This window comes from Vipera ursinii, assembly GCF_947247035.1.
Source record: "Vipera ursinii genome assembly, chromosome: 7".
NCBI classification, from domain to species: domain Eukaryota; kingdom Metazoa; phylum Chordata; class Lepidosauria; order Squamata; family Viperidae; genus Vipera; species Vipera ursinii.
In genome coordinates this window covers 61,810,775-61,835,524 of record NC_139521.1, presented here as the reverse complement: position 1 = coordinate 61,835,524, position 24,750 = coordinate 61,810,775, and the positions used below count along the sequence as shown (strand labels likewise).

The 24,750-nt window shown below is 38.6% G+C and overlaps 1 protein-coding gene across 4 annotated transcripts in view; it reads left to right on the top strand.

Moving 5' to 3' along the window:
• The window catches only part of PDLIM5 (PDZ and LIM domain 5), a 140,415-nt gene that overhangs the window by 56,698 nt on the left and 58,967 nt on the right, over positions 1-24,750 (top strand). For 3 of the 4 annotated variants that reach the window (XM_083367833.1, XM_083367834.1, XM_083367835.1), the window contains exons 4-9: positions 9,566-9,608; positions 11,343-11,770; positions 19,265-19,279; positions 20,762-20,779; positions 21,684-21,856; positions 24,663-24,699. In XM_083367833.1, the coding sequence (XP_083223959.1) occupies positions 9,566-9,608; positions 11,343-11,770; positions 19,265-19,279; positions 20,762-20,779; positions 21,684-21,856; positions 24,663-24,699 (714 nt within the window). The remainder of the gene's footprint in view (positions 1-9,565; positions 9,609-11,342; positions 11,771-19,264; positions 19,280-20,761; positions 20,780-21,683; positions 21,857-24,662; positions 24,700-24,750) is intronic. The other variant, XM_083367836.1, reaches the window with a different exon arrangement.

Below are 24,750 nucleotides of genomic sequence, written 5' to 3'. Positions count from 1 at the left end.
GAAGATGTAAAAGTAAAGGAAATAGAGTTTGCCCTATTGTATTTAAAATAGACACAAAACTGTGTAATCTATCAGCACATATCACCAATATGATGGTAGGCTTAACCCTAGCAATATCAAGTGGCTGGAAGCTTTATGGTCCCCCGGATCTTGGAATTTTGGCTCCCAAGTGGCAGAAAAATATGGCATGCAATTTGGAGATTCGCTTGAACCCATGGCTCCTTCTTGGGAGCAGGTGACAACTGTGGGCAGGAGCATCTTTGCATAAATCTAATTGTTTCTGCTTGTTCCACTAGATCTGACAGGATAGGAATGCTCTGGTTCCATTCTATGAAACAGTGTCATCTAGCAGGTACCAGAAGAAATGCTTTCTCTGTGGTAGCAGCTCGGTTATGGGACAGTATCCCTCCAAAAGTTTGGATAGGTCTGAGCTTGTTAGCCTTCTGTAAGCCTTGACTTTTCCCTCAGGCTATGGGCAATGATATTCGTTGAGTCCAGAATATAAAGTTGCTTAGTTTGTCTCTCCCCCATTATAAGGGCCACAATAGCAGTGTATTTTTTATATGTGTTTATTTATTATGTTTGGGGCAGGGTGTATAGATATTCAAGCTCTAGATTCTACTTTTGCGTTATATTATTGGATTGTTAAAATTCATAGTTTATATGAATTGCTGGTCAACGAGCCATTTTGTTGGCATGGGTAAAACATTAAATCATATGAATGAAAGAAGGAAGGATCAATCCAGGTTATCCATCTGAATATCTAGGGAGGAGCTCCTAAAGATCATGAGTTTAATGGGCTGTGACAGAAAAAGTAAAGCTTCTTGATGGTAACCTCTATATTGTGGAGCATAAGGTGTCAGTGGTGCAGTTGATCTAATCTTCTGTAGGAGATGATCAGGCTGAACCCCGAGGGTGGGGTTTAATGTGTCATTAGTTTAGAATCACTATGCTGCCACAAGAGATCCAAGTCCAGCTCCCATGAATTCCATTGACCCCTAGCTAGCTCCAATTTGCCTTAACTATGTAGTCCAGATTCTTGTGTATGGGTAGCATGTAATAAACTTTTAGTGCTTTGAACACAACCGCTGTTCCTGATTATTTGTGCCTGACATCTTCCTATCAATCAGGAAGGTTGTTAAACCATTTTGTTTCAGTGGGCCATCAAACTCAGCAACCCAACGGCAGTTAGGCAATTTTTATTACTGTCATTCTGAAAGTAAATTGTGATTTGTGTCTGGGGTCTTTTTTGTGCCCTGCCCAGAGCCAGTTTGTGCACTGGAGGAACATAGACATATTTTAATATAAAAATAAACATTACCAGACCTAGTAGTTGCAGAGATTTCTTAGGGTGTTAATACTCTGAGCTGTGTGAGAAAATTCCCTTGGTGGGTTTCCCAGGGGCAGGGCTGGAAATCTGGCAGTAGGATTAAATTAAACGGACAAGTGTCAGTAGGACTTTCACCCTTGATTGTCAGCAATTTCAGCAGAACTGAATTGTAGCTTGTAGAACAATTTTACGAGACATGCATACTCTCTTGGCTTCATGCAGCCTTTGAGGCTAAAAAGAATACTCCTCCATGATATAACTGTAAAATCTCTGAATTTCCCTTTAACATTAAAAATAAATTAATATTTTGGCTGGTAGGCTGTCTTAATAACAACTGGCAGTACTAATATTAATACTACTATGCTCTGCTTCATTTCACCTAACCCTCTTATCTTTTACTACTTTTTCATAACTTTTGTTTTAGAAGATACTGATTAATCTTAAGTTGTTAAATTTATTTGCCAATTGTTTCTACAGGTAGTCCTCAACTTATGACCACAATTGAGCCCAAAATTTCTGTTGCTAAGTGAGACATTTGTTAAGTAAGCTTTCCCCCATTTTACAACCTTTCTTGCCGCAGTTGTAAAGTGAATTGCTGTAGTTGTTAAGTTAGTAACATGGTTGTTAAGTGAATCTGACTTTCCCATTGACTTTGCTTGTCAGAAGGTCGCAAAATTCCAGATCACGCGACTCTGGGACACTGCAACCATCATAAATATGAGTCCGTTGCCAAGCATCTGAATTTTGATCATGTGACCATGGGAATGCTGCAATGGTTGTAAGTGCGAAAACGGTCACTTTTTTCAGTGCCGTAGTAACTTTGAATGGTCACTAAATGAACTGTTGTAAGTCAAGGGCTACCTGTATACTGCACAACCAAAAATACCATTAGTTTGCATCATTTTTAAAGTGGTGTACCTTCTTTTAGGAATTGTGACAAAGGAGAGAGTTCAGTTCAGGGAAAGCCGGGTGGTGCCCGCCAAGAAGATGGAGATCAATTCTTTTAAGGAAGCCACCATTTTAAGCTCCTGAAGAGGACCTTGTTGGTCAAAATGCATTTGACAGATTTGGACATTTTGGCTTTCAATTTTAATTTCTAATAGTACCATCTATTCTTTGAATGTGATGTCTGTTTTGTAGCAAGACTGTTCATAACACAAGTTTTAAATGTGCTGGAATTGCAGTAATCTTATTCATCTACACTTACATAAAAGTGCTTTTTCCCCCCCTCGCTCCCTAACGACTGCTTGTATTATTCAGGCTAGCTGCCATATTAGCGATTTTATTTATGCTTGATTTTATCTAAAGTAGTATCTTTTGAAGATGGAAAAATAAATCAGAAAAAATGAAACATAAACTCAGTTATTTTGTACATGTTACAAAGTGCTAGTAATGTACAATTGCATTCAGAATACTCAGGACTAAGGGAGCTTTTGTTTTGATTTGTCTCTCTATTATGCCGAAGTAGAAATTAATGTTACTCCCACACTCCAGTGTGTCTTAGTTATTATGCTTCACTGATTCAGCTCAAGGCATAACTCTGTCCAACTCAAAATATACTTGTAGAAACTGGCCATCTGCTAAAGCCCCCTTAGGTCATGTGTCTTGTCTTAGTTACACTAATAATTATGCAAAAAAATTGCACCCTATTTTGTGCTCATTTTTCCAGCACCGAGAAGATTGGCATAATTTTTACATTTTATGGATATGTTCCAGCATGCAGACATAGCAAGCTTATTTATTCATGCCTACCATTGTAGATCAACTTCTTTCTATAATTAACTCAACCCTTTTTTCTTTCCACTTTTCTTTCCACTTTTTAGTGTTTTAGCCACCTCCAGATTCTACTTCTCAATAGTACTTTTAGTTTCTTATTAGAATTTCAGCACTGTACTTCCTGTTTACTAATATTAGTTCTTCCACTGATCCTGACAATAATGTCTAGATATTCTTGGCTTGTATTTCACCCGGCCAGCCTTGTTTAAACAGAAGCAAGTCAGGATTGGAGACTACCAGGAAACTCCAAGATTCTGAAGTAATTGGAGAAATTTTAAAAAATCCCAGTACAGATAATCCTCAACCGGCCAAAAATGTCTGTTGCTAATTGAAATATTTGTTAAGTGAATTTTACATCATTTTACTGCCTTTCTTGCCACGCTTGTTAAGTGAATCACTTCAAATGGCGAGGGTCCAGGATATTTGAGGGAACACCTGCTGCCGGCATCAAGTTCCCTTCGTCCAGTGCGCTCCCACAGGGAGGCGTCTTCTCAGGGTGCCGCCGGTTAAATATTGCCGGCGGGTAACACCCAGGGGTAGGGCCTTCTCAGTGGGTGCGCCTGCCCTTTGGAACCAGCTGCCCGCGGAGCTTAGGACTGCCCCCGACCTCCGTTCATTCCGCCGGGACCTGAAGACCTGGCTCTTCGAGCTCTCTGGCCCAGGCTGAGAATTTTTTAATTTTTAATTCTAACTGGGTTTTTATTTTTTCTCAGGGTTTCATTTAATCTTTTTTAATTTGTTTTAACTTTTGTATTGATTTTCTTTTAAATATCCTGTAAACCGCCCTGAGTCCTTCGGGAAAGGGCGGTATATAAATCTAAATAAATAAAATAAATAAATAAATAAAATAAACTGTTAAATTAGTAACACAGTTGTAAAATGTGACTTCCCCATTGACTTTGCTTGTCAGAACATCGCAAAAGGTGACACCACAATTGTCATAATTACAAGCCATTTGCCAAGCGTCCAAATTTTGATGCTGCAGTGGTCAAAAATCACCTTTTTTTAGTGCAATCGTAACTTCGAACAGTCATTAAACAAACTGTCATAAGTCATGGACTACCTATATAAGGTAATGGTAAACCTCTTCCATATTGTTGCTAAGAACACTAAGTGGCTATGTCCATGAGTTTAATTCAGAGGAGGCTTTATATGTTATCAGTGGCTTCCCTACATTGTACCATTAATAGTTTTTATTTTCTCCCTCTTCCTCCTTCAGATTCTTACTTTTTCAATCCAGTGTTTTTTCTACTTGGTTCTACAACCCTATCTGTTCAATCTTTAATTTTCTATCCTTTATTTTGCTACTTGTTACGCTTGAGTTTGGTCTATAAGACAGTGATTTCTGGTCCTGAGTCTTGTCTGACGATCTGGTTTTGCTCACTATCTGACAGAGTTCCATGCTAACATAGAAAATGAAACAAACAAACATGGGAATAAAATCTCTCCAATAAAATGGGAAATCTGTTGCAATATTACTAAAATAGCTTTTTAGAGTTAGGAGTTATAACCATAAAACGTCAACATAGAGAATTATGTACCCACGTGCCTTACTATTAATTGGCAGTATGCAATATGCTACGTGGAAGAATTCAATCTAAAAAAATATTCCTACAAAGTAAATCAAAGTGTGTGTGTGTGTGTGTGTGTGTGTGATTCAAAAAAAATCTTGTCTTCAACCTGTGTGTTCAAACATAGTAGGTTATAACGACAAAAAATGCAAAAGCTTTATGGGAGTAATCTCTTAGAATGAACACAAAAGTCAGAATGTGATATTTTTCAATATCTTTTTGATCTGTTCCTGTTTAAAAAAAACATTGAGAGAGGAAAGAGAAAAATAATAATGAAATGATAGCATTTAGCTTAGTTTTATGATAGAATATGGTAATATTCCATCATAGAATAATGCTAATATTGATAAAAATGCACTTAATACTATAATTGTAGTTACAACCGGGATAATCATTGTGGTTGCCAGAATGATATAATAACTCTCAGGTTTTCCATTTTTCCTCTCCCTATCTTTATAGAGGTAGTTAATGTAACACTGCTTACTATATTAATCCATTTTCTGTATTTCATAATATATAAAGTCAAGCTAACTATGAGCTTCTGAGGGCAGGGGTGTTAACATCTAGCTTGAGTATCCAAATTAAACTCCAGGTTCATTCCATTTCCGAAAATCTTATTGTTTATTGAATACACAGCATGGTAATATTGAAGCAAAACTAATTCTGAGGTTCCCAGATACCAGTTCATAGAATTCAACAATAATTTCTCCAGCCAAACCCCCACCCTCCCATAGTCTTTGTAAACAATTTCACTTTGTTATGGGAACTGTCTGCTTCCTCTCCACACCTGCTGCATTGTCCTTGGAAAGGTTTCAGGCTCTCACAGTCTTCAGTGGAATCGTAGAGCAGAATCGTTTCTCCATGTAACCCGTTCTAAAGCAACACCTTCCCCACTTTACTCTAATGGCAGGTTGAAACAAAGAGGTACGGACATACCAAAGTTTAATTCTTGATAGGGGGTTGATTTAATTTGTCAAGATGTCTTTGTGCAAATAACATGTAAATTGAATCATTTGCATGGTGATGCCATAGCATCTTTGTGACTTATATGAGATACCTGTGCATTGTGGCTAAGCCTTAATATACTTAAACTAATATATCGTCAGAGTTGCAGGGTTTTACTTGACTTGGTAGAAGCAAGTAGAACAATTTCATACTTGTGTGTCTTGCAATTATTGAAATGCTGGCATTGTCTGTGAGATTGTGGAATATAATGCTTGCAACAAAGTTGTATAGTGATATAGTCAAGTCTCTACCTCAATGTTGTTTAGCTTTTTGCTTGAGTGTGATTGTTAACTTCTGTCTTCTTCAGCCAAGTACTCAAAACTATTGTGTTATGATGTGCTCCTCCTTTTCCATTCCCTCTTGCATTTCAGCTTTTTGGTTTTTTTAAGTACCTAAGCTGTGGCTTTGACTTGAAACAAAGCAGTTTTGTCTTGAAGCAAACATTTCCAGATTGCTGGATGACTTGGCAGAGTTCTCAATATTCTTTTTTTAAAGTCTGAAATAAGTAGGAAAAGATGAACCAAGGAGGAAAAGGTGAACAAAACAAGAATGCAAGGAATGAAGAGTTTGTTGGCTCATATTTCCTGTAGAGAGATATGAAGCATTATATTCCACAATTTCACAGACAATGCCAGCATTTCAATAATTATATGAAATGGCTAATATAGTGCTAGAAAGGGTTGAAGTGGATTTATTGCTTTGCTTTTTCTATATATATGATATCCACATTAAAAGGGAAGAGGATATTTAGGAATAACTGTTGCAGCAGAAGCAAATGGGGTTGTATTAGTATTTCAAAGACTTACTGAACTATTGACTATTTTTGCTTAAAATATACCTGACTAATTAAGCAGGCTGCAATCGGAAGGCACAAAAAACCCAGCTTATTCTTTAAATTAAATAGATTTACTATGGTGGTTGAAAAGCCAGTAAGCTGTCTATTAACTCTATTAAATAGAGTTAGGTCACCTATATAATAAATGGGTTATTTTAATAAACATCTGAAAGAGCTTGCTCTTATGTTTATTATGGTTTTCTTTTCTAGGAATTCATAACATTTGGTTGGTTCTGATGCAGATGTAACATTTCCAATTAGTTAATTGACACTGAAGGAACACAGAGCAACTGCTTCCAGTTCTTATTCTATATTCTGCTTATTTTTCCATTCTTGCAAGAAAGAATTGTTCCCACTTTTCCTTCGATATAAAATGGGAATATATATTACGTAATGTGTTATGCTCTTTAAATAATATAATGCTCACCCACGCACTCGTTACCTCCCGTATAGACTACTGTAATGCCCTCTACATGGGGCTGCCCTTGAAGACCACCCGGAGGCTTCAACTGGTGCAGAGCGCAGCTGCACGGGTAGTGATGGGAGCACCCCGATACTCCCATATTACACCCCTCCTGCGTGAGCTGCATTGGCTACCGGTTGCCCTCCGGGTGAGATTTAAGGTGCTGGTTCTTACCTTTAAAGCCCTACATGGCCTAGGCCCGGGATATTTGCAGGACCATCTGCTGCCGGGAACAAATTCCCACCGTCCAGTACGCTCACACAGGGAGGGCCTCCTCAGGGTGCCGTCGGCTAGACAATGTCGGCTGGCGACCCCCAGGGGAAGAGCCTTCTCTGTGGGAGCGCCAGCCCTGTGGAACCAGCTCCCCCCTGAGCTTCGGATGGCCCAAGATCTCCAGTCCTTTCGCCGCGGCCTCAAAACACTCCTTTTCCACCTGGTTGACCTGGACTGACAGGGATTTTAATTATATTTACAATTCTAACTCTATTCTTTAATTTATTTTAATTTATTTCAAATTTTTATTTTTAATTTACTGTACAGAGACCTTTAAGTTTTGTTGTTGTTAGCCGCCCTGAGTCCCTCGGGAGATAGGGCGGGATATAAATCCCATAAATAAATAAATAAATAAATAAATAAATAAATAAATAAATAAATAAATAAATCTCTTAATATTAATATAAATTACTGTAAATTATAGTGATAGGCAACCTCTTTTGCACATAAAAAGTTAATTGTAATTGTGAAGGGGGCTTAGTTAATGGATAAATTCAGCCACTTATTTCATTCTGCCCAGTGCATCAAAGCTGCCATTTCTGCAGGGCAGGGCTTGCCTGGTCCTGTTCATTAACTTTTGTTTTCACAGCCACATCAGTGTCTGCGTGTGTGCAAGCAAGAATGTTCAGTGTTATTCAATCCTGAGTAATAATCAGTAGACTATTTCAGGAATCTAGCCGCAAAATGCATTTAAAAATATGCTTTTGTTTGGAAGTAATTGAATCAGCCCCATAATATGTAAGAAAATTGCTTTCAGTCTTGTTTTTTTTTTCAGTACTGTTTTCCCCAGCATAAGTTCTTTTATTTTTCTTTACTGGAGCCGTAGCAATCTTGCTTCTATTTTTTTGAAAAAGGATTGGATGAAGTTAAAGTTGTAACTTGAAGGGGGGAAAAGGGGAGACAAGTAAGGTATAAACAAATTTCTCAAGTGTTCTTAAGAAATTATTTCATATCAGATTAACTGAGCATCAATTTTGTGACTTAAATGCAATAGTCAAGCTGAGAGCACCATTAATTTTTAATCAAAAATGAGGATCATGCTCAGGATCTCTAAAATAATTTAATATGCTGTGGCTGAATACATTTTATGGCATCTTTTCCACAAATCAGAACTGCATCTTGGGAGTGCTAGACCTGTATTTTGCCAGCCATTTCAAGAAATTGTTGCAACTTACGTGCACTTTAGAGCTGAAAGAACACATGTATTGTAAAGGGAAATGGCTGTAGAAGTTTTATATATTTTAATATGTATAAATATATAATATGTGAACATTATCCAAGAAATTTTGATAGCTAGTTTAAAAGTAGATAATAATTGTTAAAAAAATTCAGACTCTTCACAGATATGGTGTAGAACAGACATGTCAAACACAAGGCCCGGGGGCCGGATCCGGCCCGCAAAGTGGTTTCATGCGGCCCACGAAGCCATCCTGGAAACAGTGAGGGAACGGCCCCCTCTGCCTTGGCCCTGACCCAGAGACCCTCCTTCTGCCAGAGACCCTCAGATCTGTCCCACTCCTGCCCAGGCCCCCACAGGCACCCTTGATGCCAACGATGTAGAGCTGGCCACGCCCACCCAGTAGGCCATATGCACTTTAGCCACGCCCACCCAGTAGGCCACGCCCACCCTGGCCATACTCACCCGGCCCACTGAGGGCAACCGCAATGCTGATGTGGCCCTCAATGAAATTGAGTTTGACACCCCTGGTGTAGAAGGAACTGAAATGTAAACGCATGGGAAGAAGGCTATTCTTTTAAGCTTTTATTTATGTAGTAGCAACCTCTCAAGTTCTCCTTCAGTTTATTTTAGGAGTAATTCATTGGCAGTCTACGCATGCTGTAGGAAGCAAAACCAATTGGATAAATGAGATGATGCCATATACGTTGTCACTATTGTATAAACTGCAAGCAATGTGGTTTTTGTTAATATATTGGAGTGTTTTATCATTTATGCATGGGCCAGTTGAGTTACAAATCCATTCAATATACAAAGCCATTCTTGTTTAATTTTGGAGTGCAGATGGTTTGCTCTTAGTTTTGGTTTGCTGGGTGTAGATGCTTTGCTGTTCAACCTACATCTTTGGATCTTTGAAATAAGACTTTGATTAACAGCTGATGTAAGTTTGGCTATACTGACAAGTCCCACTGATTAGCACTGTTGAATTATTAAGCATGGATTAAGTCAATGGCACCTCAAAAAGTGTTTAACGTTATCTGCATTGTGATTTAGAAGCTAAATTGCAATGGACCATATGGGATTGTGGGATAAATTGCTTTAGAAGCCATATAATTTATTTCCTTTTCTCTTTCAGAGCACCTGCAGCTCCAAAGCCAGATCCAATTCCTGTGCAGCAGGTAAGGGTTTCTTCCCCAGCTCCTAAGTAGAGGGGAATCCTATTGTGGTCCATTTATTCTTTCACATCTCTTGATGTGTTGATCTGAAAAGCTCTTCCAATGCAACATGGTTCTATTGTATGTCCATTTCATTCATTTGGACATACTTGAAACGTGCTATTTTGAAATCCTTGAAATATGCTATTTTCTTTATCTAAAAGGTGTGATTTTTGGGCTTTGAAAGTCCTCCTTACTGCAGCTGTTTTGGAATTGGCCAAATTTATATTGGGTAATAAGCAACCAATATTTTTTTTTAAAAGCTGTGGTTAGGTTTCAAAAACAAGGACTAACATGGGAAATATCTGTTGTGGTTCTTACGGACTTTTCTTTGAGTTGAATTCAACTCCTGGAGATTTCACGGTCACCCTTCCACAGCTTTTTTGGGTAATAGTAAAGAAGTGATTTGTACAACCTTCCCATTCCAGTGTATTTTCCCCTCCTTTCTAATCCAGTCTACCATCCTGGAATTTCCTAATCATTCTCCATCCAAGTTTGAAACTAATCCAATCCAGTTTAGCTTCCAAGCCTAGATAAAGTTAACAAAATACTGCTACATGGTAGAGATCAACCATGTTCTTAAAAGGCCTGTTCATTTCCTAAAATTCTAAGAGTTACTGATTACAAGCAACTTTATTAGTAGCTTTATGAAATTAGAAAAATAGGTACCACTTCTGTAGGAAGGTAATAGCACTCCGTGCACTTCAGCATATAATCATGCTGACCACATGACCACAGAAGGACTACGGAAGGACCCCACTGGCTCCTTCAGCTAAGAAACAGAGATGAGCACCATCCCTAGAGTTGGACTCAACTGGACAGAAAATCCTTACCTTTACCTTTTATAAAAAGGTAGCTTAAAGTAAAACTTTTCCTGCCAGATCTCAAAAGGTATGATACAGTTACTCAGAGGAGTCTGTAAAGATGCAGAAAGATTTGCTTTCTTTAGTAGAACATGATATCTAATAGGTGCCTGTTGATTTGCTTAGCTACATTACAGATAAAATTCATGTACAGCAGGTCTGATGGCTATTGTAGAAAAATGAACTGAGTAAAAGAAGACACACTTATGATATTTTGCAGCAAAGATATCCCTTTTCAAACAAAATATGTGAGTTTGCCTTTAAGTTAAGCTAAGATAGCAATAGCTTTTAAATGAGGGAAGGTAAGATTAGGAACTCCCAGAGTCTGGTCATGTGCAATAGAACTTGTAAATATTTTTTTCTCTGGTGTGAGAGTTCTACATGACCTCAAACCACTTTTGAAACTAACTTCTAAAACAAAACCCCTGTCATTTGTCACTGGAAAGGAGGGGCATTGTTCCACTATAGACCTATCTGAGACACATAATCCTTTAGTAAGTAAAATCTTACTATGAGGATTCTGTCTTTCACTGATTACCTGTAACCCACTGGAGGACTGCACTTGTGTCCTAACTGTTGGACCCAGTTTATAGTGAAGTTTTTGCCTAAAGTAAATCTAAGGCTACCAGCTCACGCATGTTTTTCCCCCCCAATGACGCATGCTGTGTGATGTTGACAGTGCTTTAGGGCACAAAGTTGTGTACTTGCAACCAGTCAGTCATCAATGGATGTTTCACAATAAAACCGCTGCAGATGTCATGGATGTACATTTTGCATGTGTGTGTGTGCACGTGTGTGGCTTTCTTGTGTATTTTTCTGTTTTTATTTCACCTAGGTAGAGCCTAAGGACCTAGTTAAGCCTGTGCCCATTGCATCTCCAGCTGTGCCCAAAGTTTCATCCACAACCAACATGGCCTTCAATAAGGCCCCCAGGCCCTTTGGAGCTGTGTCCTCCTCCAAGGTCACTTCCATCCCATCACCATCATCTGCCTTCACGCCAGCCAGCACCAGTCTTCCATTACATGCTTCCCCTACACCTCTGGCCACTGTCACACCTCCCCCGTTCACTGCCTCAGGAGCGCATGCTAATGTCAAAACTAATGCTGACCAGCGTAGCCCTATGTTGAGTGCTACAAAGCCTACTGTTAATACCCCATGGCAATCTCCACACAATGCACCGTTCAACGAAAGGTCTCCAGAGTTGACAGAGGGGCAGCGAAGTGAATCCAGAGAGAACCAGGGTGACAGTAAACAGCAAAATGGGTAGGTAGTTTTAGGGCAGTTTTTTTTTCTTCTTCCTGTTTTAAAGATCTCAAAAAGTACTTCCTCAGTAATTCATTGATTGCTCTTTCTATCTGAAATTATAAATGTAAAAAAGTCAGGTTTATAAAGTGCGATCTGGGCAGATATATATATCAGAAATTTATTTGCTTTTATAAATCAGGTTTATAAATTGATGAGTGTGTTCTCTGCTGGCGATGGTAAATGCCAAATTAAAATTTTCAAGGGTTCACAGCAAAATAAGAATGACTATTGAAGATTTAAATGCACAGCAAAGCTGCAGGCTATTGTGTTGTTTTGATTTTACAAGAGAAAAAAGAGGTTCACCTGTTGTGGAAAATGGTCCTTTTTACCTTTCCAACCAAGCATTTTCTGTCTATATTCCACACAGTTTTTGTCTTTTCATCCTTTATTTTAATTCAGGGCTTTTTCTCTACTTAATGACTTTCCCCTACAGTTTTTGTTCTTCTGCAATTTCCATTTTCTTTTTAAATTTGCAATTATATTATGGTTCTTGATTTACATCACCAACAATAGAGTGACCCGCTCCCTGTTTAACCAGGGACCGAGGGATGACCCCTTGCAGGGTAGGGCTGAGGAATTTGTACAGTATCTGCAGGACAAAATCGCTCAGATCTGGACTAGCTTGGACTCTGACTGGGCGGAGTCCAGCAGAGTGGAGGGGGCAGGTCTTGATGATACCAGTTGGGGTGAGTTTGACCCTGTGACTCTGGATAATGTGGACAGGATTATGCGTAAACTGAGTGCTACCACTTGTTTACTGGACCCATGTCCCTCCTGGCTGATTTCAGCCGCCCGGGATGTGACAGGGGGCTGGCTCCAGGCAGTGGTCAATGCTTCTTTGACAGAGGGTGTCTTCCCCTCTGCCTTGAAAGAGGCGGTGGTGAGGCCCCTCCTCAAAAAGCCTGCTCTGGACCCATCCTCCTTGAACAACTACCGTCCTGTCTCCAGCCTTCGCTTTGTAGCAAAGTGGTGTGTCAGTCCCCACAATTCCTGGAGGAAGTGGACTATCTGGGCCCGTACCAGTCCAGTTTCAAACCCGGTTACAGCACGGAAACGGCATTGATCGCACTAGTAGATGATCTCTGGTGGGCCCGGGACAGGGGTTGTTCCTCTGTCCTGGTCCTACTTGACCTCTCAGCGGCTTTTGATACCATCGATCAGGGTATCTTGCTGCGACGGCTCAAGGGCTTGGGAGTGGGAGGCACTGTTTTATGGTGGTTCTCCTCCTACCTCTTGGGCCACTCGCAGTTTGTATTGGCAGGGGGACAAAGATCTACCCCGAGGCCCCTCACTTGTGGAGTGCCTCAGGGGTCGGTTCTCTCCCCCCCCTGTTTAACATCTATATGAAGCCGCTGGGTGAGATCATCCGTGGCTTTGGGGTGAGGTATCACCAATATGCGGATGATACCTAGTTATTCATCTCCACCCTGAGCCAACCCAGTGATGCCCTTGACATGATGTCCCGGTGCCTGGAGGCGGTGCGGCCCACGTAGAATTGAAGGTATAATTGAAGCCGAACAAAAGCAGCACAACTCATCAGCTCAGGTCTGGGGCTGGCAGCTGAGACCAGCCCATCCACTCAGAACACACCCCCCACCCAATCAGAACACACCCATCATTCAAAACACACTCCCACCCAATCAGAACACACTTGTCCCCCACCCAATCAGAGCACACCTCCACCCACAGAACACACCCCCTCTGGCAGTTTAAAAAAGAGGAACAAACAGCCACATGCTTCTCCCAGAAGAGGGAAGCTGGAGCCACCAGCCTGATGACGGATGGGATTCCGTCGAAACGTTGCGCTATATATATATATATATATATATATATATATATATATATATATATATATATATATATATATATATATATGACTAGTAGTACATATATATATATAGTATATTTTTATTCTTAATAATTTTAAAAATACGAATCCCAGGCATAATTATACTTACAATATATGTATAAACAGTGGTTAGAATGCAGTATTGGATAATTTTGCTGGCTGCTGGCAGTTCAATTCTCACCGGCTCACGGTTGACATAGCCTTCCATCCTTGCCAGGTTAGTAAAATGAGGGCCCAGATTGTTGGGGGCAATATGCTGACTCTGTGAACCACTTAGAGAAGGCTGTAAAGCATTGTGAAGAGGTATTTAATTCATAAGTAATATTGCTATTGCTAAGTATAGAGAAAATAATTAGGTAGTTTTTTTTCCACTAAACCTATATAAATGCATGATGTATTGCAACAAGAATACCGCAGAAATGCTGATGGTATTGCTAAATGCTATTGCTACTTTCAATTTCTGGCAAAAATGCCCATGGCAGACAGTGGGTTCACTTAATGACTCTGTATTCACTTAACTATGGTGATTCACTTAACGACCACCACAAAAATATTGTAAAATCAGATTGGTCACATGATGACCTGCTTAACAACCGTCATGGTTTACAATAGTAATTCCAGGCTCAATTACAGTCAAAGTCATTTGTAATTGTGAGAAGCCATTAAACCAGGAATGGGAATCTGAAGAGACAGTTACAGTATGTATTGAGAATAATCATATTTCATTTTGAGGAAAGCAAGATGATAGGAGAAAAGCTCAATTTCTCAATTCATGTTTTAGTTTCCCATAGTTTTATTTTCCTTCTCTCTCTCACTGAGTACATTCTACTAAAAAAAAAAGAAGTTTATGATTCTGTAATTTATATAGCTGATTGTCAAGTATGAATCCCCAAAGACTGTAGTTCTGTCGATGGGAAGAGATACAGAAAATCAAAGTAAGAGTATGAGCTTGTGAAACCCTTGTCAGTTTTAATAACTATTATAAGAGTGGATCAGAATCAGGCTTAACCACATCTAATACTGTGGCTCTATTCCATGACTATAAAAAGATCAGCACTGGTAATATAAGATAGGCAGAAATCAAAAAGAAAAAGAAAAAATGGTGTGGGAAACCAAGGCTAAAAAAATGGTTTCAAAGTTACTTAGGCATAGATCTAAAAGAACGTGATTCACCGAAAGGACTATCAAATAATACATCATGTTCCAATTTGCTTATTCATATTGGTTCCCCTAATCCAGGGGTAGGCAACCTTGGCTCTTTTATGACTCGTGGACCTCAACTCCCAGAATTCCTGAGCCAGTTCCTGGGAGTTGAAGTCCACGAGTCGTAAAAAGAGCCAAGGTTGCCTACCCCTGCCCTAAGCAATGTGTATAGGTCTTAAGTTATAGATCAGACATGTCAAATTCGTGATGTCGCGCGATGTATCTGAGCTATTTCTCCATTGCCGGCAATGGGACGGGTGCGGTTTCCTGATGATGTGTCTGGCCTGTGGGCCGGCAGTTTGACACCCCTATTATGGATTGTTGAAGCAATTGACCTTTGTTCATTTTTTTTTCTTCCGACAGCACATTTTTTTCAGTAAAATACCTATTATGTAAAAGTGGCACACATATTATTTTACGTAGAGGGCATCGCTATTGTTACTAGCTTTAAGGACATAATGTTGTATGCAGCCATGCTATCTAAAATAGAGGGGATGAATTCCTGACAAATCTCTCAGTACATATAAATATATCTTGGCAATGATTCGGGCACCCTGGCACAAGGGCTTTTGCAAATCTAAAGCATAGCCATGCCATTCAGCTGCATTCATTAGCATTCAAAAATAATTTATAACAACTAAAATAATTTTGTACTAAGAAGACAAGCAAACTCTCCCCCCCCCCCGGGCAAGATCCAGTCACCCACTGTAATTACAAACAATTTTCTTTACAGTTAATGTATGCAATTGTTCTATTACTCTATGAAATCCTGCTATGAAAGAGCTTTTTTGCCAACTGTGTCTATAAAGGAGTCCTACAATTAGCCCAGACATTTAGATCTGTAATCCTATTTCCATTTTATAAGTTTGTTGGTTTATCAGTGTTTTGAATTGAAGCCTTTTTTGAACCAAGTTGTTGAACTATATGATGTTTTGTTTTTCTTAAAAGCTTTTAAGTTTCATAATAAATGAAACTGGTGGGATCAACCCAAGTGTTAGCTCTGTTCTTTAAAACTGACTGAGGTGTCCTGACAAGATGCAAAATCTGAAAATATGGTTTCAAATGATGCTTGTGCAGTTATTTGTGTAAGAAGAACTTGCTTACACATGAAACATCTAGTGCTGATTAAACAGTAAGATGTTGTACTGCCCTTTTTTACAAATATATTTAGAGCTTAGTAATACAATCTGTTTACTGAAACAGGCATAGATGGTAGCACTATATCTATTCAAGCAATGTAGTTTAAGATTAAACCTTAGCAATTAAAAAGGCCTTACCTAAGGTCTTAAGAAATTACTTGCACAGATTAGAAATTAATTCAGAGAAAGGAGTAGTTCATTTGTCAGCATATAAAATGGAAAGACCAGTGGCCTTGGCATCCTTGAATGAAGTATTCTCATAAACTTAACATGAAATCCAATGCTAAATAAAGGTTTGTATTATAAGGAAAAAGCAGACTTTTAAAACAATATGCATATTGAACATGCATATAATTATTTGCAATTATTAAGCCTGGCAAAAAAAATTATGCATAGAGGTACAAGCCTATTGAAAAATCAAAGGACTTGCCTTAGGGTAAATATAAAGATTGAAACTTAACATTAAGATTGAAACTTAACATTAAGAAAACCAAGATCATGACATCTGGCCCTCTCAATTCCTGGCAAATATTTGGGGAAGAAATGGAGGTAGTGACAGATTGTATTTTCCTGGGCTCCAAGATCACCGCAGATGGGGACTGTAGCCAAGAAATTAAAAGACGCTTGCTCCTGGGGAGGAAAGCCATGGCAAATCTAGACAGTACACTAAAAAGCAGAGACATCACCCTGTCAACAAAAGTGCATATAGTCAAGGCTATGGTCTTTCCAGTTGTAATGTATGGCAGTGAAAGTTGGACCATAAGAAAGACTGAACACCAAAGAATGGAGGCCTTTGACTCCTGCGAGTCCCTTGGACTGCAAGGCGATCAAACCGGTCAGTCCTAGAGGAGATCAACCCTGACTGCTCTTTAGAAGGCCAGATCCTAAAGCTAAAACTCAAATACTTTGGCCACCTAATGAGAAGGAAGGACTCACTGGAGAAGAGCCTAATGCTGGGAAAGATTGAGGGCAAGAGAAGAAGGGGACGACAGAGAATGAGGTGGCTGGCTGGAGTCGCTGAAGCAGTAGGCGTGAGCTTAAATGGACTCCAGAAGATGGTAGAGGACAGGAAGGCCTGGAGGAACATTGTCCATAGGGTCACGATGGGTCGGTCACGACTTCGCAACTAACAACAGCAACAACAAATATACAGAGAATTATAAAGAATTGGACTATGTTTGTATTTAATAATTCTAGTTTTTTTTAATATATTCTCTGTTTTATAGTTCCTTTTCCAGTCTTTTTGACCCAAGCATTGATGTTACCCAATATACCTGATAGCAATCATCTAGGGAAACTCATGGTTGAATTGGCACTTTAAGTGCATCTACTTAAACGTTATGCTACATCAGCTTTGAACAAAAATGTATTATAATGACTCAGCAGTCCTGAAAGTTTGGAATACTTGCCTTGAATCCAGCTGATTTAAATTTTAGCAAAATACAGATGATGTTGTAGCTTTTGTCCAATATTGTTGAGTTTGCATATTTATGCAATGCAGTGCTTTGTCTAGTTTTTCTAGAAAAGATACCAGTAGCCACTTGTCACAGAGTCTGAAGCTGATTGAGACTGAGGTGTAACTTGAACCAAAGTCACTTAGTAAGTTTCTGTAGCGAAGGAAGAGATAGAACCTTGGTCCACCACCTTAACACCATCTTGGTCCAATCAGCAACTTAAGCATGTACAACATGCGTTCTCCATATTTCTGAAAATACAGTGGTTTTTGTAGAGCAATATGTATGATTACAAATGCTTTATTTTTTACCAAAGATATTAATTTCTAAGTGCGTGACTGCATCTCTTAATCAAGAATTATATTTAAAGTCGGCAGATGAATATAATTAATCATATTAGGATTTTTCATGTTTGTGTAAAGAGATAGAAACAGCTATTTCCACTTCATTGATATCAAAAGTAATTGAGTAGTAGCAGCATACGACACCTAGTGGATGGATTAACATTCTTCGGCCAAAGTGGAGAAGCAAATGTTTTAGTATCTTGTGCAAATCAGCCACTGTGTAATCAATAAATGAAGTAAAATGACTAATCTATCATACTTCCTATAAATCTGCCTTAAAATAGTGTGTTCCTTGAATTTTGGCAGTTTATAAATTTAAAATTGACATACATGTCGAACTGAAGAAGAATAGATACTCCAAGAGGGAGCTAGCTAGATAATGATGTAAAGTCACATCTTAAAAGGAGTTTCTGCTATGAGGCAGTGAATGGCTAATCCAGTGTTTCCAAAACTTGGCAACTTTAAGATGTGTGTGAACTTCAACTCTTGGCTGCTGACTGGGGAATTCTGGGAGGTAAGAGTCCACACAACTTAAGGTTGCCAAATTTCAGAAATGGTTTGCTTTTTACGTGCCTGCATGTGATTTTGTTTTGAATTGTGTTCTTAGTTCACGCATGGTAATTAGATGGCTCCCTGGGGCTAATCAAGTGATAAAATAGATTATTTATATTGGTTTGAAATGTATGAAAACAAGTGAACTTACATGTTTGGGTATGATAAAGTAGAACAATAGGGAAGTTACTATAATAAACATATTGATTTTTTCACTCCCTTTACAGATTACAACAGTGACAAAGTTAGTATTCACTCCATTATCATGGAGTTGTGCTTTGTGCTTTGGCATGTGTGGCTGTCCCAGAATTAAATTTCTGCAAAATAGAGCCTTGGCTTTTGAAGTTAAAGCAACATACATTGTTTGCATTTTCACTGGTGTGTGGTTTTTTTTACAATATTAAATTTTGTCTTGAGTAACTGGCAAACAGTAGAGATAATAACAGCGCATAAGTCTCTTTTTAATGTCTGCGATTAGACATTAAAATGGGTGATTTTTTTCTATCAAGATAGTCAAATTTCCTTAAAAATGAAGACATTTATTGGAATTAAATTTAATTCAAGGATTTTTCAGCCTCTTTCTTGCCTCTTCCCTGTTCTCCCATTGACTTAGGGAAGAAATAAATTTGCTATGACTTTACCTTAACTTGTGCCACCACCTTGTGGCATGGTGGGGTAGCTGCTGGTAAAAGTCAGCAAGAAATTATTCTAGAAATACCAGTTGGAAATTCTCTTAGCTTTATCTCATATTCATGACTAAATGAAACTATTTTTTCCTATCTGGCTTTAATATTACAATTAACTTTTATTAACTCTTTTTGCTCCCATTTTCTATGTTATTCCTTATCTGTACTTGAACATCCTGGAATCGAATCCATTGTTTGTGTCTTTTCTGTCCCTCATTCCTTCAGTAACCCTGATGAGGTGTAAGTACTCTACTAATCACTCTCTTAATGTTTGAGCTACAGTGTATATAAAATAATTGCTGTATTCTGTAGGTAGCCTTTTTGAATTAACTTCCATTTTCTCTAATTTGGGGACTGTTACAATACTTTTTGTTTTGGTAAAAGAATTTTAAAACTATGCAGTAAATTAACTTTTTCCAGTCATTGTTCTCCTGATGTCTTGAACTACAATGGCCATCCATCATCCCTCTTTGGGGTGTATTCCTAGGAATGATCAGAATAGTTGACATTTTAGTACAGTAGTAGAATTGAGAAAGATATTACATTGGGAAAGGTTGAATCTGAAAAGTATATCCTTTCTCCTTCTTTCTGTCCAGTATTTTATATGGAGAATTTTAGTCTACATTTAGTATAGTGGTACCTTGGTAGTCATCATTAATTGGTACCAGGAAGCGCGATGAGTACCAAAAATGATGAGTACCAAAAAAAAAATTCCCATAAGGAATAATGTAGTGAGTCACAAGGCAGTCGACACCGATAAGTTATAGCCTGTGCATTTAGTACCAAACGAAGAATGAATACTGGAACAAAATTTTCACATCAAAATGTGTTGAGTACCAAATTTGCTAAGTTTCAAAGCAGTTGAGTACCAAAGCACTACTGTAATTACTTTTTTAGTGTATGATGAAAACATGACAAAGAGAAGTAAATGTATACAGTGAATTACTGAATTCACTCTTAAAATAGAAGCACAGTATAAGAAAGTTTAGGAAATAGTTTGATGCTAAATGTCAGACGAAAGATCTGAATAGCAAGAGGTGCTCCAGGGCGAACATGATGAGTTTCTGCGCAATAGAAATTATTAAGCAGAGATGGAAAAGTCACCTGGATTTTTAGATGACCTTTGTGATCTGTTTATACGAGATTCTATAATCCTGTTCAGGTATTGCAAAAAAGGGCCAGTCACAGTGTGGGTTGCAATAAGTAGCCTTATCTCCTCAGTAAAGTTGAGTTGATGGCGTCTGTGAAGTTGCCCAGGAAGACTGTAGTTTATAGTGGAGAACCTTTGCTTATTCAAAAGTAACTGCAAAGTATCCCACATTTGGAAGAGAAAAAAAATACCAAATATGCCCAATAGTATCAAACAGAATGGGGTGCTTTTGCTTCAGGAGAAATTGGCTAGATGCGTATGATTGTTTTTCTTAGCTGTATAAGCTCACCTGACAGGTTGGGAGCTTGGCCATTCTTCTAAATAAAAAGCAGCCCCTCAGCTTTGTGCCAAGCTTAAATGGGGAAATTGAGAGGGTAAAATGAGGCTCAAATAAGCCAATGCAGTTTCTTCCTTGGGAGAATAAAGTTATTATTAAATTATTTTATTTGGTGACTTGTCAAGAGTAACAGCAGTTAAACTTAATGCTTCTAATTCTTTTGTCTTTCTGTTCTTCTCCTTATGCTGGACTGTCTTGTATTCTGTTCCCCTTGCTCTTTCCAATATGATAAAAGGAAAAACCCACCTAAACGGTAATAGCCACGTGCCTTTTTGATGTTCAATATTATGTGCAGTTTTTAACCATGGTCTGTATTTTTGATCTGGGTGGGTGTGGAAAGAGGGAGCAAGTTTTGATAGTTTACAGTTTGCCTGAAATTGTTCTGCATATCCATAACTAATTTTTGTACCATTCCAAATTCTACTTAGGTTATCCTTTCTACCAATTTAACTATTGCCTTTCTCTCCTTATTCTTCTATACTAAACAGTGGTAATAGAATCCTTCCTTCCTTCCTTCCTTCCTTCCTTCCTTCCTTCCTTCCTTCCTTCCTTCCTTCCTTCCTTCCTTCCTTCTTGTCTTTTTCGTTGTCTTGCTATAAGACAAAAGCTTACCAATTGTTTTGTATTTAAGAAATTTCCACCCAAATTCATACATGTAGCATCGCATAATCTCAGTACAGTTCAACAATGCAAGTTAGCCATTTTAACAGTTGATCGACTTCATAATATTTTTAAATTTATCACAATTAATGTAGTAAACTATATTTTAGAATAGATATAGCAAGGGATTAAAAAAAGAGAAAAACATTGCTGTATAATATTTTTCTGTGGAAAATGTAATATGTTTTGTTTTTCCTAGAGCCCCATACAAGGAGATGCAGCCATGTGCTGTCTTATTAAGAACTGTTCACTGAATTAAATGAAGGATTCTATGAATTATTAGCTTCTATTCATGCAGGTTCTGATGTAGATATTGATTGCAGCTTATGTTTCTTTAAAAAGAAACAGCTGAAACCTGGATGCCATGCACTTTAATTTTTTTATCTAACCTGAAGGAAGCAATCTTCAGCAAGATCTATATTAAATATATATACTTAGGATTTTGGCCTTTGTCAATGTAACTCATCAAGTTTTATTGCCCTTATTCATTGTATTAGTCCACCACGGAAACACGTCGTGTACAGAAATACAGAGTTTTTCCATCCACCGGTTCATAGCAACAACAGCAAGAAGAGACTGATTGAAGATACTGAGGACTGGCACCCAAGGACTGGAACTACTCAGTCACGTTCTTTCCGGATCCTTCAACAGATTACAGGCACTGAACGTAGTAAGTATCTAAAGAAGAGAATATCTATAGATCAGGGTTAAACTACGTAGTCCTTGGTGCTCTTTTAACTTGGTCATTTGCTTGCAGGTGTTTCATTACCCAACTAAGTAATGTTACACAACTGTGCTTTCAGGTTCAGCTTATGATCACTCACTCACATACTCACAGGCCTGGAAAACTGCCCCACTCAATCCCAAATCAACTGAACACTGAGGCACAAACACTGAAGCCCAAATACACCCAGTGATTTTATAATAACAGCAAACTTTTACTGATATATTTTTGCTCTTACACACGCTTTCTCTCTCATCCGCCCTTACCCAGCATCCACTATTAGGCTGCCACGTACTACCCAGAGGGATGGAAGCCACCAAGTCTGGGATCCAAAAAAAAAAAAGACTCAGGTAGACTGGGCAGATTTCAGGACCTCTTTTTATCCCCTAGACTAGAGTTTATGAGGAGGGACTTTCCATGCAGGCCCAACTCCTTTATTGGTGAGACTTGGGGAGGGGCTTGCCCTGTGCTCAAACCAACTTTTGTCCTTTTGTTCCTTAATGACTTGGTTCCAGTGGTGGGATTCAGCCGCTTCGTACCACTTCGGCAGAACCAGTAGCTAATTTTTTGTGGCCCAGGCCCAGAATGAACTTCCGGAAGTGGCATCCACACAGAGAACCGGTTGTTCACCTATTTGAATCCCACCACTGCTTTGTTCCTTTCCCTGAGGGAGTTTTTCCTAACTTTTGTCCACCCTGGTTACATGCTGTGGTCACATTTAGGAATGGTGGCTTTGGCCTAGTCTCACAGTAACATCCTCATCATGTTGTCCAGTTGAATAATGAAACATCTGCAAGCAAATAACCAAGCTCAAAGAGCACCAAGGACTACAGAGTAATAACTAGTCGGTATAATAATATAGAACTGATGACTCATAACATATTTATATATATATGCATTTTACTTTGTTTTTTTCCAGTAAAAATTAAATATCTAGGTTGACTTTTTGCCAGGGTTAGACAAATCTGTTGATTTCTTCACTTTCTTATTTTTCTTACTTTAAAATTTAATTCAGCCTATTTCCACATGATTAAGATTTTTGAAAAAACAAATGCATGAAGAGTAATAATTCAGCTTTGAGAATCCTCCAGAAAAAAAAGAATTCATTAATTCATTCATATTCTCACCCTTTATCATTAATGCTGCATAAATATAAACCTAAAAGTGGTATTTTTACTTTTTAATTAAAAGGAATTAGTAATGAAATATAGCAGCATTGTATATTTGGCCAGGTTTGAATGGTAAAGAACAAAACAGTAATAAATATGTGAGAAATTAATTCTGTGACCCTTTGAACTTAAGTTCTTTTCATGAACTACAGAGCCAATACTTTGAAAGTGGGAAAAATTTTAACAGCACTTTGCAATATGTTTACTAAGTGGTTTGTTTGCTGAATGCAATAAATACTGATGGATTATAAAAATTATAAAAATTCACAGAATTTTTAAGTAGCAATTTAAATTGTGGGCAGGGTATTTTACATATGTACCTTTTAGAGCAGGAATGGTGAACCCCTTGGGTCCAGTGTGTCAGAAATTCAAAAAATGCCCAATTTTGGTGTGTCACATACAGACTAAAGAGAAATAATTCATAATAAAGATTCGCTTTGGATAGTGAGGTGTGTGGCACATTAAATAAACAAATAAATATGTAATTGTAAATATTTTTCAGTTTGTCTCTCAGAAAAAAATGCCTACCTGTGGCAGTTCCTTTCTAGACCGAGATGCCCTACGTACAGTCACCCACGCACTCGTTACCTCCCGTATAGACTACTGTAATGCCCTCTACATGGGGCTGCCCTTGAAGACCACCTGGAGGCTTCAACTGGTGCAGAGTGCAGCTGCACGGGTAGTGATGGGAGCACCCCGATACTCCCATATTAAACCCCTCCTGCGTGAGCTGCATTGGCTACCGGTTGCCCTCCGGGTGAGATTAAGGTGCTGGTTCTTACCTTTAAAGCCCTACATGGCTTAGGCCCGGGATACTTGCAGGACCATCTGCTGCCGGGAATTAATTCCCATTGCCCAGTACGCTCACACAGAGAAGGCCTCCTCAGGGTACCGTCAGCTAGACAATGTCGGCTTGCGACCCCCAGGGGAAGAGCCTTCTCTGTGGGAGCGCCAGCCCTGTGGAACCAGCTCCCCCCTGAGCTTTGGATGGCCCAAGATCTCCAGTCCTTTCGCCGCGGGCTCAAAACACTCCTTTTCCACCTGGCTGACCTAGACTGACAGGGATTTTAATTATATTTACAATTCTAACTCTATTCTTTAATTTATTTTAATTTATTTCAAATTTTTATTTTTAATTTACTGTACAGAGACCTTTAAGTTTTGTTGTTGTTAGCCGCCCTGAGTCCCTCGGGAGATAGGGCGGGATATAAATCCCATTAATAAATAAAATAAATAAAATAAAGTTCCGGGTCACATGAGGCTTTGAAACTTCGGAGAATTGTCTTGTGTCTCTGAAAAGAGTGGGAAAGCATGCCCCATTCTTGCATGATTTTGGGTGGCTCCAGATCCCATGTGAGAGGGACCCTCCCATGCAATGTCCAGAGGCCAAGAGACCACATGTGCCAAAAATGACATAGCATGTGTCATAGGTTTGCCATCACTGTTTAAGACCATCATAAGTCATTCAAAACAATAGGATGTTTAGATATTAGTCTTGTCATAAATTAAGGATAAAAGTTTCATGGATCAGTGAAGAAATGGCAACTTCATGGAAACTGAATGAATGGCTTATTTTCTTGCAGTGAAAGAACCAGAATCAGACAATCTAAAGAAGACAAAGTAAGATAATTATTTTATTTTATTTTATTTAAAAAAAATATTGCATGGATT